Genomic DNA, 19,226 nt, shown 5'->3' with positions numbered 1-19,226 from the left:
ACATGAGGGACTGCCTTATAGGGAAGCACATAATGGCAGGATGAGAGACACTGCCTACAGGTTACAGGCTTACAAACACACATTATTGCCCCTTCCTTTGGAGTTAATTAAAGTGGCCCCATCAGTTGGAGAGGACTCATGCCTGGGGAAAGCTCCTGTATGTGAAGCCGCGCTGACCCAATCTACTCTCTAACCAGAAGGCCTACAGACCCCGGAAGCCCTGCTTTTAAAGCAGGCCTCCCAGATCCTCACTGACAAGCCCATCCTCTTCCCTGACTGTGGTCCACCCCCCACCCCCTGCTGAGACTTTGTGACGCCCTCCTGGTTTCTCTCCCACTTTAACAGGGCCACATACAACTCCCTTTCAGGGTTCTCCCTTTTCTGATAAAGATGATGAATATTTTTGGTGCTGAAAAACAAACAAAACCATTCCCTCAACTCTCTGGCTTTCCAAAAGGAATCCACCCTAATATTAAGTGAAAATATCAAGGTCCACAGAAAGGCAACCTCAATGAAATAAAACTCATGACTGCTGGACTTATGGATTTTTGTTTTAAACTTAATTATAATGCAGACAAACAGAACTCAAGTTTCTTCTTTTATAAATTACTAGCCATATAACATTTTATTTCGTTTTATAGTCCTAGTAAGTAGAAACTTACCAAGTACCTGCTAGGAATTTAATGTATCATCACTTAGAATGTAATTCAAATCAAGATCTTCTATACAGTTTTTAAAAAGGCGTGTATTTCTCTTTTTTTTTATACATTTCTACATGAGAGGAAAAAAAAAAAAAAAAAAAAAAAACAAAAAACAAAAAACAAGATACAGCCTGACTCTGAAATTTAAGTAGGTAGAGCAAAAAAGAGCAAAGTACCCTTACTACAAACTCGTGAATGTTCATGTGTACACCTATGTACACACGCACACACTTAAGGCACCAATTAAAACACATTTACATGTTTGTCCCAGAAGCACATACTCTGCTGTCTTTCCTTACATGTAACACCAATAGTTGCTAGAATACTTTTGAATTCATTAGGACGAACATGAGAATCAAGGTCTCATGCTAAAAGTAAAACCAATTGTTTCAAGTTTTACTGACTCTGAAATGGGAAAACCTTATGTGCAAATCAGGTTTTTGGTTGTTTTTAAAAATCTGAATCTTTTAAGAGGTGTCAATCCTCTGATTTAAATGATGGGATAGGAAGAAAGCTCGCCCAAAGATTAGGACCGTCTGTGTGTACAATGGTGTACAATGATGAAAATGAAGCCCATGAATTAAAAAAGCAAAACCACTCAACTCCACTGGTTATTTACATTTCTATACTATATATTTTAAACTGCATATGAAGGCTTGCCCTGGCAAGTACAGAAGCTAGCAGCTGTCTGTACATTCGACAGAATACATGGAACCCTGAAAAGCCTTCCCAGGCCCTCCAGAAGCTTCTCTTTTGTGCTAATGGCCAGAAGGCAGCCATCATCTTTCAATACTATCTGGGAAGACTGAATTCACAGAAGGATTAGTAGGAACTTTAACACTGTACTGTAAATCCTCTTTGATGGTGGTTTTATACATCTGAATTTTAAAAAAAATTATTTTTCTTATTTTACACATCGATCCCAGTTCCCTCTTTGTCTCATGCCCCGCCCCCCATCTACTCTACAGAGAGGGTGAGGCCTTCCATGAGGGATCATCAAAATCTGTCAAGTCATTTGGGGTAGGGACTAGGCCCTCCCCTGTGCCTCTAGGATAAGGGAGTGTCTCTCCATGGGGAAAGTGCTCCCCAAGTCCCTTTGTGCACCAGGAACACATCCGGCTCCACTGTCAGAGGCCCCATAGACTGCCCAGGCCCCCTAACTGAGACCCACGTTCAGGGGGTTTGGGTGGGTCCTATGCTGGTTTCCCAGAGAATTTTTTATTTAACTTTCCGAATGACTTTTTAGTTAGTATTGATGTCTGACATCATGAATACATATTTAACCGTGCTCACTTTGCAGTTAAGGAAAACCCTATTTCATTAAAAATTGATGGCAAGTTCTAGAGGATCACAAATCTACAGCTACTGCTATGACTTAATCCCAGAGAAGGCGTCATTTTAATTTCAAAACAGATGAGAGAGATCAACACCTCACTGACTTTGATATAGAATGTTAGAACCTACACAAAACATCACTAAAGTATCTTTAACAGCAATGTTAGTAAGTAATATCAAATGCAATAAGGGAGAAAAATAAAAGTAATAAAACCACTAACACTCAAAGAATTGGCATATTTAAATATGTTTGTAAATTGTAACTGAGGCAAAAATATTTCATGAGCTAGGTAGGAAGTAACATTGCTATACAGGGTAAATAAACTATATTCCAAAAATGGACTTTTCACAATTTTTAAATAAAAACATTTTATTAAATATAAATAATTGCAAGTGTAGTTTATCACAGTTATGATAGTACTATTACTTCTGAAAATGTGATTTTATCTCTTAGTAATCTATCAGTACATAATAATTTTAGTCTTGGACTTGTGAATATATCTCATAAAATCCTGTGTATCTACTGTTTTTACTATATAATTAAATCTGCAGTAAAAGTACAGATTTTAATATACAATTCAATAATGTAGACAGGATTACGTTACCTAGAGAGGTCATTACCTTGTTGACGTACTTTTACTGAAACTACACTATTCCATCTCAAGTCTTGGTTACTACTTATTTCCACAAGCAAATGAAATTGAAGAAATAAACCTTATGTAAAGTAGTTACTTAAATACAAACCCAAGCTTTAAAAATTAAAACAAAACAAGAATCCCTAAAGTAGTTACTTAAATACAAACCCAAGCTTTAAAAATTAAAACAAAACAAGAATCCCTAAATTCTGTTCATTACTCCGAAAGGTAAGTCACACACATGCCTTACTTTCAAGCTAAAAAACCACCACAGTGGAGTTCTTCAGGAGGAAGTTCCTACCACAACCCCATCACAACCTCCAGTCTTCTTTAGGAGTTTCTCTTTTCACATGGTTCAGAGGAGACTAGAGTGTGCTATGATGTTTTTATTACATGAACGGAGAAAATAAGACAAAAACAGAAAAGCAAGAAACCATATACAGCAATATGACTCCAGTGAAAATACAGTTTACTGTCAATACCACTTAGACACAATGTTAAAGTTGCTTTAAAAATGAGTGTAAGGGCATAATATACTCATTTCACAGTAAATGTGGGAGCCATCTGCAACTGGTGCAAACATAAAACATATCCCCTCCAAAAAGTAATTTTGATGAATTAAAGTACATATAAAATACAAACCAGGTCAGAAAATATTTCTTTCTCTAGAAACTCTTCCTGCTGGTATGTATTTTTATGTAGAAGAGAAAGAAATATAATACCTGGATAGTTACACCTTCTATGCTTAACTATTATACCTACAGTGTAATATTAATATATAGTATATATAATTTCTATGAATTATGAAGATGTTTTAAGCTTGCCTGATCTGAACTGGGAAACTTATTACTAAATAGTGTGTCACTATTACAGCTACCAAGAAGAAATCCTGACAGGAATAGATAATCATAGTTTAATTTTTTATGGTTGTAACTTATAAAACTAATTAGTGAGAAGCTTGACATGTAAAATATTTACACTAAATTCCTTTTATTACCCAGTTATATTATTTAGTTTTCTGTTTCAGGCAATCTGTGACCTTTTGAACCTGATAGCTATCCTTTTTTGTAAAAGTGGTTTTTCTTTTTTCCATTTCTTTATCTTCTTTTAAAGGCTTGGTAATAATCTTGGTTTGAAAGTTCTAAAGAAAAACCATCCAGAAAGCTATGCAATCTTTTGGATGGTATTTCTTAGATAACTGAAACATTTTTCATTGCTTAGAATGCTTTGTGAAGACATCAAATTCTTTTACACATAGAGACATTCTGGGTTGTCTAATGAAACTATGCTGTAGTATGAAACTATTACTGTAGTATGTTATAAAACTATCCCTTCCCATTGTTTTTCCCTTTAAAATTAGCTATTATCATCTACTAAAAATCTAAGTTCCTACAAAACACAAGGATTTTAACAGGGAAATTAAACTCATAAATGTAATTACAGCTTGATTTATGATTTTCCACAAATTGCTTTCGTGTTTTAAAATTTAAATTAAAATTTAAAATAAATCAGATGCCATTTGTGAAGGTTATCACATAAGCACAGAGTATGTGTCATACTCATGAATAAATACGATAATCTATCTGGATAAAGTCTGCATACACTTGTTGAGCAAAGGACGATTAAAACGGTCTCCTTTTTACTTTGTGTCCGCTAACATAAGGAAGGCTTGCTTTGCCAGGGAGGTGGCTCAAGCGCACCAAATGCTTGGCAACGCTAGCCCGGTGACCTCATTTCAATCCCTGAAACAAACCCACTTAAGGAGGAAGGGGCAGTTTTCAAGGCAGCATACCCATAGTCAAATGTTATAGGGTGCTCCAAGTCACTTTCAACTTAAAAAAAAAAAAAAAAAAAAAAAAGCAACTCAGTACAAACTACATAATTTTAAATATCAGATTATGGGGACCAGGAACTATTACTTAAGAAAAATTGATTTTTCCATATACCTACTCTCCAGCTAAGAATCAGTGACACATGGTTTTATTATGGGTGATTATCAGACTAAGATGACAATGAGATTTGTATTTGTCCTCTAAGCTTGAATTGTGACAAAATCCTAGAAAAATTTCAATAGTCTAAATTTCAGACTATAAAATTCTAAAAGTTCTTTTTATTATTCAGCCAACTATTATATACTACCCTGTATTAAATCAAGTGGTCTTTATAATGTGTCTTATTTCTTGTGAAAAGACTCTTGAAAGAACTGACCATTGACTTAAGAGAAAGCAAATTTCGATTCATGAAGACGTTTATCTTAAATTTTAGATAAAAGAGATCTTTTTTGCAACCGTCATTGGGCTAACCAATTAAAGAAAGTTTTTAAGATCCAGTGCTTACTTTCTGCTGTTGATGTTGTTATAATTGTTTGATAGAGATGAAGGAGAGATCTTTGGTAAAGCTGAAAAATTGGATGCACCTGGGGACCTTTAAAAATATGAAAATGTCAAATTAGATAAAAAATGAAGAATTATGAAATTATGAAATAAAGAAAAGAAACAGGTGACAATGTTTGTAGTAAAGGAATGCCAGAAAACAGATTTTTAATGGTCACATTAATTACATATCATTTGCTTTTCCGTTTTCAATATCTTTTTCCTTTCAAGTATAGTGATACAAAGGGAACTTGCTATTCTTATCAATCCACTAACTCCATTCTTCAGGGTGACAGTTACTGACACTTTACAATCAATTTCTGTACGTTTAATGGAATGAGGCTACTCTGCTTCCTGGGAAGCACCAGGGCATTTTATATACAGTACTGACATAGGGCTCAGAGAATGTCAGCCATTCGTAAGCCTTGAAGTCAGTGGGGAATGAAGAACAAGAGAAAATCCAAACATAATTCCAAGAAACAGTATTTGGCTAAAAGTATCTCTTGAAAACCCGAAGAACATACATATGACTACACGATACATAGTTCATTAATTCAGAATCTTTTGTGTCAGGGGAATTTCTACCATGACTGGCTTTTAGATAGTAAAGCATTTTAAAGGCTGACAGAAAAACAAATCAGTAAATCTATTACAATGAAACCCTGTCAGTACATAAAGGTGTCTGAAAGACTGAATTTTTCTTGAGTTCTGTAAACATTACATTTCCTATGGAACATTTGGTGTGGGCTGTGAAAGCTGCATTGTACTAAGGCCCCAAGCGATGGATGGGCTTTTAAAACTTAATCTCCTCTATTGGAGGGAGGTGCTAATGAACAGTGACTTGGTCAACAGGCAGGACAAACACAATTACTTAAAGTAATTTGTGTTTAATTTTTATATACACACGTGTTACATGAAATAAATGGTGGACAATAAAATTTCTTAAATACAAGAAAAATTTGACCTATAAAGTTCAAACATTAAAAACCCTAGTAAAAACTGCCTTTCTTTGTGAAGAAGGTTCTTTTTTGCCCCTGACCACTGCACATTGATGGGTTCTCTGAGTCAGGGGCCTTTCCAACAGCTGCCCCTCCACAGGAAGCTCTTTACTGTACTAAGCTAAAGCAGAAAATACAGTCAGTCAAGTTTTAAGTGCACGCACGGCCAAGAACACACTTTAAAGCTTGAATGCTGCTGGTCTCTACCTAGTACTTTTCAGACAATAGTAGGAAAGAACTCTTTGCCTTTTGATAACTAAGGTTTTTGTTTATTTTTTAAATAGGGTGTTTCAATATGGAGCCTCTACCAGGCTGGCCTCAAGCTCAGCGATCACCTGTCTCGGCCTCCCGAGCTCCAGCTCCGGGCTGACGGTGCACACCACTATACCAGCCACTGTAAGAATGAAGGAGGGCAGAAATCTAGTGGGATTAGAATTTGAGTTGTAGCAACGAACTGAATATATTAATTTTTCAAAACTTGACTCTGCACAATTTCCAGAAATCCCTTCTATTTTATGTTTAATCAAAAGTATGAAGATAAAGGTATTATTTCATTTAATCAAACAGACACATACATACTTACACACACATCTCCTGTCCATCCAGAGCTTTTACTATTGAGGAGTAACTGAACTTACCAAATATATTAACAAAAGAATAAAATATCATGGAGTTAATTTCTATGAAGTTCACTCAAACGCTCAGTGTTCATCACAAGACTACTTTGTTTATAGTGAGTCCGAGAGTGTAAGAAGATAGTTCCTGACCTCAGGCAGGGTTGCGATCCAGTGGTGGGGGAGAGGGTGTGGGGTGGCATAAGAAAATAGATGTGAAACACTAAGTGCTTTCAACTTTGAATATAACATTCCCTAAGTGTGACACGAAACAACTTAAATAATGATATGCACTCAGAGGTGTATATATAGGAATTAGAAGTTTCCAAGGTGAAAAGAATGTGTGGGATTGTAGAGCCAATTGTGTTTAGAGAATTGGCCCTGGCCGACAGAGGAGGTGCACAGTGTAAGAAGAGAGGGAGTATGGTGTGTATGATAATAAACAGCCTTTTGTGTCCTATGAAGGGATCAAAATTTCACCCAAGTTATGGAACACATTACTGATTTTAATAAAGACCAGCAACATATTCCAGTAAGCTTACTTACTGGGGAGAAAATACAGCCATGACTAGGATGGAGATTAGGAAACCATTGAGATGACAAAGGGCCGAACTCAATAAAGGGTGAAAGTTAAAGAGTGGATGGACCCAGGACAACATGCTTGTATTTAAGGAGCAGTTCTCAAAATATTGTCCATGGACTCAGGTAACCAAGCAAGGACCAGGATCCTTTCATGGCATCTGTGAGGTTAACATTATTTTCATAATATTGAGACATTATTAAAATGCCATTTGGTAGCTTTTTCTGGATTGATATTCAAAGTCAGTGTTAAGTCAAACTACTGGTACACACGCAAGAATGGAAGAGTGCTAGCCACACCACAACCTAATCTCACTCAATATCCTAACACAAATCGCAACTTTATTAAGCCTTGACTCTTGTTTTTAATGACCTATGGGTGTGGATGTGTGCATGGGATAGGGGTGTGTATGGGGATGTGCACAGGACTATAGGTGCCTGCAGAGCCAGAAGCCAGAGGTATCAGAACCCTAAAAACTGGAGTTACAAGCAGCTGCAGAGGACTCAGGCGGGTGCACACTACACACTTCTGAACTGTCTGGCAAACCGGAGGCCGCATAAAGGGGACGTGCTACGTGCTCAAGCAGGACAGCTAGTGTGAGCACAGATCTGAGCTGCAGTGGGACCTGTCACTCAGCATCACTCTTTCTGCTTAGGGTGTGAAGAACTGAAGGAAGAAAAACAGGTAAAAAAAGGTCTGATGACTGAAAACATTAACTGATGGTGGCAAAGTCTGGCCTTTTAAGCAAAATCTCTGTGAATGCTGACTTTCCATCCATAATGTTAAGTTCAGATTTTTCTCATAAAATTGAATTTTTACAATGTGAATTAACAAGAAAGTTGAATTATGAAATATATCAGTGTTCTGAAGGTCTGTGTAGCTTAGTGAATATTTTTCAAGTGACTGTTATACACACTTAAATAAAGATTTAATGTAAGGCTGGCTACAAGCCATTGATACCCTTCAGATTTCCATTTTGCAATCAGCCTTTTGAAACTTACTGTGTATCAAGTTTTGGTTCATCTACAAATATAAGTTCCTTCTAACTACATGACTGTACAAAGCTGAATTCTTCCACGCACTTCATCCACACAGTGTTCCATAGTAAACTACATGCTAAGTGGGACTTTAGCTGTCTCTAACCAGACATTCTCTGAGCATACTAAGCACACTCCAGGGTAGGTGCCACGCCCAGCAGTAGATGGCCAACAGAAAATAACACAATGGCATTTTTGTAGCTTTTTTTTTTCTTTTCTCATTTTGCTTTGTTTGGACTTTTTAAAAAATCTTATTGATTCTTTTGCTTGTATATTATGGGTTCCCATTAGTGTTTCCGTAGCTTTTGTTAGTTTGCCTGGCAAACGTGGTTTAATGCTACTTTCTGAAGGTCTTCATTTTTAAAACAGCTCATTTTATAAACATGTTGCTGATGTTAAAATTGTTCAATATTGTTACTCATAAATATTTTACATTTTAATATATTATGATAAACTGATAAAACCCACATAAAAAGTTCTTTGAGCCAGACAGTAGTGGCTGCACACACCTTTAATCCCAGCACTGGGGAGGCAGAGGCAGAGGCAGGTGGATCTCTGTGAGTTTGAGGCCAGCCTGGACTACACAGAGAAACCCTGCGGGGGGGTAGGGTGGGGTGGGGTGGGGTAGGGGTAGATGTTCTTTGGGTGGCTACAAAGTTTGGAGACTGTAACAGGGTACCAATAGCACTGCTTAGGAAACACCACTTCACAGGTGGTGTCTGTGAGATGTGTGAGTTAGCTGAGAAAGGTGGCTAGGGAACCCGGAATGGCACCTGCTAAAAACCAGTGCAAGATATGTGTGTGCGTGTGCGCGCGTGCGAGCATGCACTCACGCACGCACACAAAATAGAGAACAAGTATCTGATGTGGTGCCATGCATGATATTGCAGAAGAAGAGGGATTTAGATAAAGTTAGAAGCTTACTACAGAGCTTGCATTAAAAAAGCTGGTATTGATAGAGCATCTGTGAACTGTCTCCTGACTGAGGGTGCCTGCTATGAATGAAAGAGGTCTTCCTACTCTGGGGATTATTAGTGTATTTAAAACGTAAGCATAGCTGCTGCATACTCATGAGGCAGGGAGACTCTCATACACTACACATGAATTACTCTCCCCAGAGAAATAAGGACGTTATTAAGTTGTGAATGGCACTAAGGACAGAAAAACTAGATGTCTAGAGCAGGCCGAGGGTGATGGCAATGCACCAACACAAGAAAAAACTCAAAGAGGCATTGAGGAAATCAATGGGTTGTTTTCTAATGTGGTTGATTTTCGTATGTTCATGAGAAAATGTCATCAGAAAGGAAACAGAAATAAATTAGTTCTTACTATAAGCATAGGAAGGAGGAATTAAAAGAGCCAGCAATGACAATCTAGGATGCACTGATACAAAGCCATAGGTAAATGTTTTCCTTAAGTACCAAGATTAGAGCAAGAGTGACGGATGCAGATACAGGTAAATTTAAAGAATTACTGATAAATGAATACAGTACATGTATTCTGATTTAGACTTCTGAAGTATATTTCACACAGCTCATTCTAGCTAAAATTTAGAGTTAATGCCACATTATTTGTAAAACAACTAGCTTCTTGAAGGTGACCAGTGAATGAGGCTCAGCTCTCACAATCTAATTTGAAAATTACACTCCATTTTCTAATGGCTTTCTACAGAAGAGAAGGGAAATATTTGGAATACTACATTTGACTGACTAGAGATCAAGCCATTTATCTACCAGTAAACTAATTTTGGTCAGTATAGGCTAGGTACAATATAAGGCAGGGTATTCCTCTCTTAAAAAAAAAAATCAGAAAGGTATGATGTCAATTTAGCTTAAGTGGTTTGAATAAACCTCAGTCAACATTCCAATGTTTGCAGTTATGTCCAATGTGATGTTTTAATTAAATGTATGCAATTCAGTACAAAGTTGTCCTTCCTTCAAAAGGAAAATAGGACTTGTCAACTTGTTCTCATTAAATTAACTATTTAACATTAAACTCTAACACAATACTGAGTTGCTAAAATGTAGCTATGTTTAACAAAGCAAAACAATCATCTGAACTTTATGAAATCTAATGACAAAGTTAGCAAAACCAAAAATAAGACCAATCATAAATTCTCCATATTTCCATCAATTATTTTAAGACAAGTTCTTAAAGGAAAGCATGAATCTCTTTAAATATTAAATACTTTTACTTTGTGATTACTTCTATTCAGAAGCATTTTTTTGCTGTCTCCTACTATCCAAGAAGGGCAGTAGGTACACAAAGAGCGTTGATAGAATTTCTTATCTAAATGCACGTTCTTATCATGCTCAAACTCTGGCTTCTTTAATGAAATTATACCCAATATGTTTTGGTTTGGTTGTTCCCTCATCTTACACATTAGAAGTCTGAGCAAAAGCCATTCCACAGCTGTTTCTTTATGTGCAGTACATAAAGAATAAGGGAACTGCAACAAATGTAGAGATCTCAGTACAGTTTAATTTAAAACAAAACAGGTGCATTGTGTGATAAGCTTCCTAATAGGTCCTTAATTTTAACCGGGCTAAGTCTACGCACTAGTTATCTATCTATCCATCCTTCTGGCTATACAATGGGGCTTATTCTATAAAAGTGTTCTAAAGAAGTACTTGATACAGTTGGTGTAGGAAAACAGAAACAAAAAGTGACAGGCAATTATATTACTTGGAATGTTTCTTCTTTCCCAGCAGAATTCTGTAGGGAACACACATCCCTGGGATAAGTTCTGCTTTACAGTTTTAGCTGTCGACAGAGAGTTGTTAGCCAGGGCACCACAAAGAGCAGGAATCGATGCAGGAGAAAGAATGATCAGCATGGAATTGTGGCTCAGCAGTTACAGCACGTGTTAGTCTTGCAGGACCCAGGCTCAGTTCCTAACACCTACATGAGGGCTCACAGCCATGCATAACTTCCGTTAGCAAGGGGATCCAATGCCCTCTTCTGACCTCTGCAGGTACCAGGCACACACCTGATACATACATGAACATGCAGGCAAGTCAGTCACAACACAAAGGAATTACTGGCATGGTTTATCTTTCAGCCATGCACGCTTTATCTGGTTGATGATAAATCCCTGACGTTTACTTGTCCATGGAAACAGAACCATCAACGGCTTTCACCCTCTTCCCACAAGTATCTTCTTACACGTCCTCTCACCAGCATCATTTAGGAATAATGAAAACGAATGAATTACATTCTAGTGCTATCTTCACAAAAGGGAATTTTTACTATTCTAGAAAACCAATTTAATTTTCTTATTCTATAATTGTAATTATTTCAAAATGCTTCAAGGTATTACACCTAAATGAAACAACAGAGAAAAAAAATAAACTACAATATAGTCAGAATCTAGTGAGCACACACCCAGAGCCACAGCTGAGGAATGAGGAAATGGAAGGGTTAACTTCCATTTTCCTTCTTGTTTTTTTTTTTTTTTTTTTTTTGTTAAGTAAGAGTTAACTTAGTTTTCTCCCCAATTATTCCACCTTAAAATTATTTTATTTGAAGATAACATAGCCTTGGCTATCCATGCATTTCCAATCACTTAGGGTTAGTCCCTAATGCTTGTGGTCTTTGCAAAGCAGGGTTACGGCTGCGACCTCTGGCATGGAGATGCCTGTGGCAGGAAGGAGAGCCGGGAAGCTCATCCACAGACATGCCACATGCTCTGCCCTGCCCGTCTAAAACCTCTCTACAGCCAACTCCAGGGGCTGTTTCAGAACGGTTCCCCGTTTCCTACTCGTTTCCGCTGGATGTCACTACGCCCAATTTGATGCTGTTACTTACCTGTTTGTTCTTTTACTCTTGTCTCCTTCAAACTCTCTCATATACCGCTCTCTGATCTCCTTTAATTAATTGGTATTACATGTATGTATTCACATATATTCCATGTCACTCGCATGCGTGTTTTCAGGGCAGATCATTTGTCCCTGAATGCTCTTGAATGTCACCTGAACCACTTGGTGAGCTCTTGTCATCTAGAGTGTTATGTAGATTATTTGATCACTAGTGTTACAAGCTCTCCATATTATGTGTCAATCAATAGTGGATTTATCTATCTTCTGTCTTAACTGAAGTGTGTTTAAATTTCACAATGAAATACAATGTTTACTGCTATTGACACTGGCTACATAGGCTTTCTTAAATTAGGAGAATTTTATCATTAGCTCTCTAGGAATCTTTAAATACACACATGAGAATATCAAGTGTTTTATATTCTGGTAAACTGTTACTTGGCAATAAAAGATACATTATGGTGTAGTATTTTGTTTTACACTGATTGATCCTTAAACGTCTTTTGCTAGCATCCTTACTACACTGGCAGATACTCCTACGGTATTTCCATGTTCCTCCAGTATTACACCTCCATTCACTAATATTTAGTATATGAGTGTGGTATATTAGGTATGGAAAAACAGTTTTTTACTCTGATATTAATACTACAAATACTTTAGCTATTTGAACAAATTAAAACAATTATTGGGAAAATGGACTTGGATTGAATGTGGTGTCTAATCGGGAAACTGAGGATGACCTGAGCTCAGGAATTCAAGGTCAGTTTAGGCAATACCTTTTTTTTTTTTTTTTAAGAGCAGGAATGGGAAGAGGAGACAGACAGGTGAAGTCAGCAATTTCATACAGAAAAGGCTGCTCAAACTTTAAACTCGTGGTATCTGATTGTACAACTCAGCTAATTTTATTACTTAGAAACTGTTTCAAGATTCAGTAAATACACAGCAATCTAAACATAAGTGAGAAAAACAAAAGCAGTGGTCTTGATTAAACACTAAAATGAATATTCACAAAAAGTCTGACTTGACTCTGAAGTCTACCCTTGTTTTATGTCCAACTAAGCAGGGCATTGAACAATACACACGTCTAAGTAATTAATATACTTAGGCATCAAGTCATGAGAGATTATAGAGTGATGGCACCAGTAAGAACCTTCACACAAGGTCGAACACGCGCCTTCTAACTGAAGGCGCGGCACACTGCCTTTGGAAGAAAACTCATGGTCATGCAGCACAGCGATTTGCTTTTACAAATGTGCTATGTCCACACCTAAGCATTCGTGATTTAATTACAAATCAGTATTTTGAAATCTTTCAAAATTCAGATCTACAATCTTTCATCAGAGAAAGTGAATTCAGAGTTAGAGATAATCAAATTTCCCTCCAACTTATTTGGCATCAACCAAATGTGGGTAGATATGAAGACATCTGTAGTTCTCATTTATCTCAGTTAGCACAAGTATTTGCAGAAGGAACCTTGGTGTGATATAAAAGGTCTCTTTAGGATACAGAAATATTACAACTACAGACACAAACACACATTACTTCTCAGAGATTTGAAGCTTATGCATTGTAATATAAATAGGTTTAAATGTTTTTGATAATGCAGTGTAGATCTTATCATTTTGAAAAGATTCTCAACTCTTCCTTTACCGTCAAAAGCAACTCTGATACTGCAGACCCTGTGTCTGCTCAGTCAGTCACATTCTAAGACACTTGTGTAACCGAGAGGCCACTCTCACACCAGACTGACTCCCATCAGAGCAGCATTTCATTAACAGGTGTACTTCAAAGGCATCACAAAAATACTTCAAGGAAATGCAACAAAATGCTTAAAGATCTGACTATATTAGACAACACAACATTTATTAACACTACCACTTATTCTAAGTGATTTCACCCCGAAGGTTTTACATTTGTACCATATTAAGCTAAGTGTAAACTTAGAAAACTTCCCCAAGAATAAAGTATAAAAATAAAGGATATATGTACTCTAATTTGGACTTCAGTATCTAGATCCATGTCTCAACATCATGCAAGAAACCACAAGAGGAACACTTACTTAGGAGCAGAAGGACCCCTTGGCCACGTTCCATCTTCATTTTTTTGTTCTATCACTAACACCTGCAAACACGACACAATAAAGGGTGTTTGTCCACAGCTATGAAGTCAGACAGCTTTAGGAGATAAGCTGATAAGGAACTAAAGTACCTGATTATTTAAGGACACAATAGACAAGATGGTCTGAAATAAAACCCAGCATTGATAGTGAAGAAAAAAAATCAGTTTCTATAACTTTAAGGAAGTGTAAGTAAGCCAAACAATAGACTGTAAGCTGTTTCAGTTCAAAGTGTATGCTTTAAAACTGTATTTACACTTGTGACACAGGATTGTGCAGTTAACAGATACTCTATCAGTAGCTCTATCACGACTTACTATTATGCAAATATTATTGAGAAACAGTAGCAAAAAATTACAAACTATAGATTACTTATAATTTGTTTAGGGCTTTGAAGTTAGTATTCCTTTGCATTATTTCTGTGAATTCTGAAATCTTCATTAGAAATAGATTTTTATCACCTTTATGTATTTATTTGTAGTGTGTACAGATGCCTATATGTGTAGGCACTCATGATACATGGGCATGCATGTGCCTCGATGCACACATGGGCATGAGAGGACAGTCTGTGGGGTCATTTCTCTCCCTCCACAGTGTGCATGGACCTCAGTCAGACTCGGCAGCAAGCGCCTTTATCCACTGAACCATGTCGCCAGCCTTAAATTATGAAATCTTTTAGAACATAACTGACAGCCACGCTTACAAGAATCCCATAGTCACAGTATAGTAACCTTAGATCCCTGCTGTAACATGCTTCAGGTAGACAAAAATCACCTAGGTCAATAGAAACGTTCATGCCAAGCAAAGCTATACTTTTCTTAACATCCCCAACTTCTTCCTTTCATGTTTAAGATTAATGAAGAGATCTTTCTTCTAGTTTCTGTCATGTAAGGAAGAAAAACTTAATCTAAAAATACTTATTAGAGAAATTTGTGATATTACTAATAAGAAATTAAAAATCTAAATTTTCATGGTGAAACTACAAGACAACACAAACTGAACACAGCACACCACAAATGAACACATCCTAAATATTTAGTTCATTAACTTCTCTATAGTTGCAGTTCTGCATCCTACTCTACACCCTCACGGCAATACTCCTTGGAGGAATCCATTATCTTAGTTTTCTAACTATCTCAATATGGAAGTATATATTTTCAAAGATTTATTAAGTAGAATTTATTGAGTGATTAATAGCTTCAAAGATTTTCTTTACTACAACTTGTAATTGCATGATGTATATAAACTGTATCTGCATATACATAAATATTATGGTCTTTTGGAGGAGTTAAAATCAGTTTTTCAAAAGGAAATTCAGCTATAAAAACCCTCAAAGTTATGCACTATCATTTAGCAATAACACTTCAATATTTAATAGCATTTTTACGTAAAATCCATATTTTAAAGCAGCAGACAGTATTAATAAGCTACAAGAAGCAATAAAATTCACTCCTTTAAGTAATTTTCTTTATTCAGATAATTTTCTGAGTAATGTTTTCCTTTTTCTTTTAATTTAGGAAAAATTCAAAATTTAAATTATATACAACAGAGGGAGACAGGAAAAATTCACCAGTATGCAGAGGTAAACACTTTCGTGCTGCACTTTCCTTACAAAACAAAACAAAACCTGTTTAAGTCACATACAGTTTTGTGTCTATGTACTGGTACGTGCACAAGAGTCCAAAACCTGCAGAGGACAGAAGAGGCACTGAATTCTCTGGAACTGGAGTTACAGGTGGTTGCGAGCCACCCACGTGGGCGCTGAGAACCAACTCAGGTCCTCTGCAAGAGGCAAAAGATGGCTCAGTGAACAACAGTGCTCGCTAGAAGGTGGGCCACGGCTACTTATGTCTATGACCCCAGCACTGGGGGGCGGGGTGTTGAGATGAGAGAAGTGAATGCTGGGAACTTCAAACAGGGAGCTTGGGGTGCAGTAAGAAGCAAGCCCTATGCTCTACCAAGGGAATAAGGTATACACAGAGAAGCTGACACTGGTATTCTCTTCTCGTCTCTGTGTACATATAACATACACAATTTTTCATTTGAAAATTTTATAATGTATATTCTGTGAAACACACCTCCTTCTAAATGAACAAATCCTCATGAATATTTAATTTTAATAAACTAGCTTAATTATCTCATCCAAGTCTAATCTTCAATTTGACAAATGTACATCAGCAAGAACATCAAATTCTTTTAACTTTCAAAGACAACATTCTCTGTATGTCTGGGGAAAATAATATCCATTTCTTAAGGCCACTAAAAAATTGAATGGATTAACTCGACATAATTTCAAATTATGCTCCTACTTTAAGCACCAATAGATAGCAATCAGGGTAGAGGTCTGTTGTCTAGTGGAAGATGAAGGGGGCTCATTAGCTGTGAAAGAGATTTAATAATGTCTCATTTGATCTCTAACCGGGCAACTTTCCTACTTTGAACAGTGAATTTTGTAGTCTTACTTAAGAATAGCTAAAATAAGTTTGAAGATCACTGCTTTGATTCGGGGGGGGGGGGGATTATTATATGGCTAATGTCACCACTTCTTTCTTTAAAAAATTTCAATTGGAGTCAGGCAGTGGTGGTGCATGCCTTTAATCCTAGCACTTGAGAGCCAGAGGCAGGGGGATCTCTGTGAGTCTGAGGCCAGCCTGGTCTACAAAGTGAATTCCAGGAAGGCCACAGCTGTAACACAGAGAAACCCTGTCTTGAAAAACAAAACACCAAAAAACCAAAAACAACAACAAGAGATTTGAGTTGAATGAGTACAGGTGTGCTTGTGTGTGCACACCCACGTGCAGCCAGAGGTCAGCTCCAGCTGTCATTCTGTAGCAGGGAGTCACAGTGCTCTTTGAGGCGGGAGTCTCAGTGGAGCCTGGGCTTGCCAACTACACAAGGCTGGCTAGACTAGGAGCCCCAGGATTTGCCCCTCTCCATCCTCCAGGGCTAGAGTTACAAGTGCGCTGGCGACCAAACTCAGGTCCTTAAGCTTGCACAGCAAGCACAGGGCACACTGGGCACATTGGGCTAGTTCCCAGCTCACCAAGTTGTCTTTGACAGCCTAGTATAACATTTGATGAATAGCAAATATTTACCAACAATTTATCTCAGCTTCTGAGTTTTTTAATAACGGTATTATTGATGTTGGCAGTAATTTTCAAATGAACTGTGGCATAATAAAGTCAACTCCATATCGAACCACCAGTCATTGTGTTAGGTACTACTAATTAAAAACCAAACTCTACCATGAACCTTAGTCTCAGTGTATTTTCTAAGATACTAATAAACCAATACAGAAGTTAGGGGAGAGTTCTCGCAGAGCGATCAGAGGCTACCGGGGAAAGGGGCACAGATGAAGAGATGCTACGGCTTCGAGCAGAAATCTGAAGGGCAAATGAATGTGATTTGATGTTCCATATAATACGGTGTGATGGCTAATATGGAACTTTCAACGGTTAAAATAACCCTTTCTACCGGACAGAAGCAGGGCAGGGAATGGGAAGAATGGCACACGGGGCAGGTGAGCTATGTATTCAAACCCACACGGGAGGACTACCACGGCAACAAAAGGCAAGGACAGTCTAAGCAGACAACTAGACAAAAGGCTAAACCGTGACCGCACGCTGACTGGGGTCTGGACTTCGTACGCCTTACTGAGTCAGGAAAGGGCTAAGGGGGGCAAAGAACCAGATTTACATTGTAGCATGAACACTGCAGTCAAGCAGGGCCATGTGACCATGTGACTAAGACACTGGAGGGGGCAGGACGTGCTGATGAAAGACAAAGACGGGAAAAGAAGAGATGGCTACAGGGTAGATTCAGTTGCTAATTGTAATTAAACACTCTCATTTCTCACTGTATTTAATGTTTTTAGGCTACACCAAAAGGGACAATCAAATGGAGACTGACAGGCTCAACTGGGTGGGCAAACCAAGGTTCCCTTAGCCTACAGCCCTGCTAAAACCACTTCTGTTGCAATGCAGCTATGCCTACTTCTTTGTGCATACATACGGCTGCTTTCATGCTGTTACACTGACAGTCACAGTCTACAACAGCCAGTGGACACAAAACCAGTACGGGTCCTTTATAGGAAGTCTGCTGATCTATCTTACATCAGCTGTTTCTGTTGAAAACATTCCTACGAAACAGTGTTTCCAAGCAAACAAGGAAAGTAGAAATTACAGTTACTGACCAGTGGGGATAGAGAAGACTTAGAAAGAGGTAGCCAGAGACAGACCCATCATGTACTACATACACAATATTCAGTTTTTAATACAGAAAGCTGCATTTAAAAGTAAACATTCCTGTTGGGCTGGGGAGACGGCCGAGGAGCGAGAGCCACTGTTGCCCATCTACATTCAGTTCCCAGCACCCACATCAGGCGGCTCACAACCACCTGCGACTCCAGCTCCACTGCCTATCGATCCAACTCTCTTCTGGTCTCCACGAGCACAGGCATGCACATGGCACAGCCATACCTGCAGGCACTCACACATACACATAAAATAAAAGTGAATAAATCTGAAGAGAAACTATTGCTAAGAATACCTGTCCTTGATATAAGCCAGCATCCTGAATGGTGCTATCTGGTTTGTTCAGCGGCTCAAACGTATTACTCATGTACTTGTTCCACAATCTAGTCTCCTTTTCATCTGGAATATTGAAGATTTTTCTTATTTCCTTTTCAATTGTATCTAAAATTTAAGAAGGGAAGATATGTAAATATAATACATTAAAAATTAAGTATATTAGTTATAAAGAACTAAATGCTTACCAGACTAAACATTATAAGAACAACATAGCAAAAACAGATAATTTTAAAAAGCTTCATTTTAGACCAGCTATGTGTTTTAACATTGACAGATGATTATTTGAGGAACTAAAGATTGTAAAAGAAAGAAGTTAGAAACTAAAGGATCATAAAAAGACACCAACAATGGAAAAATATTTGTATTCATAGTGCAATCAGTTTAAGAATATCTTACACTGAAGAATGAGAACATATTCCCAAGCTATGCTACAA

At 37.5% G+C, this 19,226-nt stretch overlaps 1 protein-coding gene across 3 annotated transcripts in view; it reads right to left on the bottom strand.

The window, feature by feature from the left end:
* Nucleotides 1–19,226, bottom strand: part of Usp15 (ubiquitin specific peptidase 15) — an 81,801-nt gene that overhangs the window by 31,191 nt on the left and 31,384 nt on the right. For 2 of the 3 annotated variants that reach the window (XM_051176155.1, XM_051176158.1), the window contains 3 exons: nucleotides 18,752–18,897; nucleotides 14,147–14,208; nucleotides 5,009–5,095 (listed from right to left, as the gene is read on the bottom strand). In XM_051176155.1, coding sequence (XP_051032112.1) covers nucleotides 5,009–5,095; nucleotides 14,147–14,208; nucleotides 18,752–18,897 — 295 coding nt within the window. The remainder of the gene's footprint in view (nucleotides 1–5,008; nucleotides 5,096–14,146; nucleotides 14,209–18,751; nucleotides 18,898–19,226) is intronic. The other variant, XM_051176156.1, reaches the window with a different exon arrangement.

Source organism: Phodopus roborovskii, unplaced genomic scaffold (genome assembly GCF_943737965.1).
Source record: "Phodopus roborovskii unplaced genomic scaffold, PHOROB, whole genome shotgun sequence".
Lineage (NCBI taxonomy): Eukaryota > Metazoa > Chordata > Mammalia > Rodentia > Cricetidae > Phodopus > Phodopus roborovskii.
Note: the sequence above shows the minus strand (reverse complement) of the source record. Positions and strands in the feature narration are given on the sequence as shown.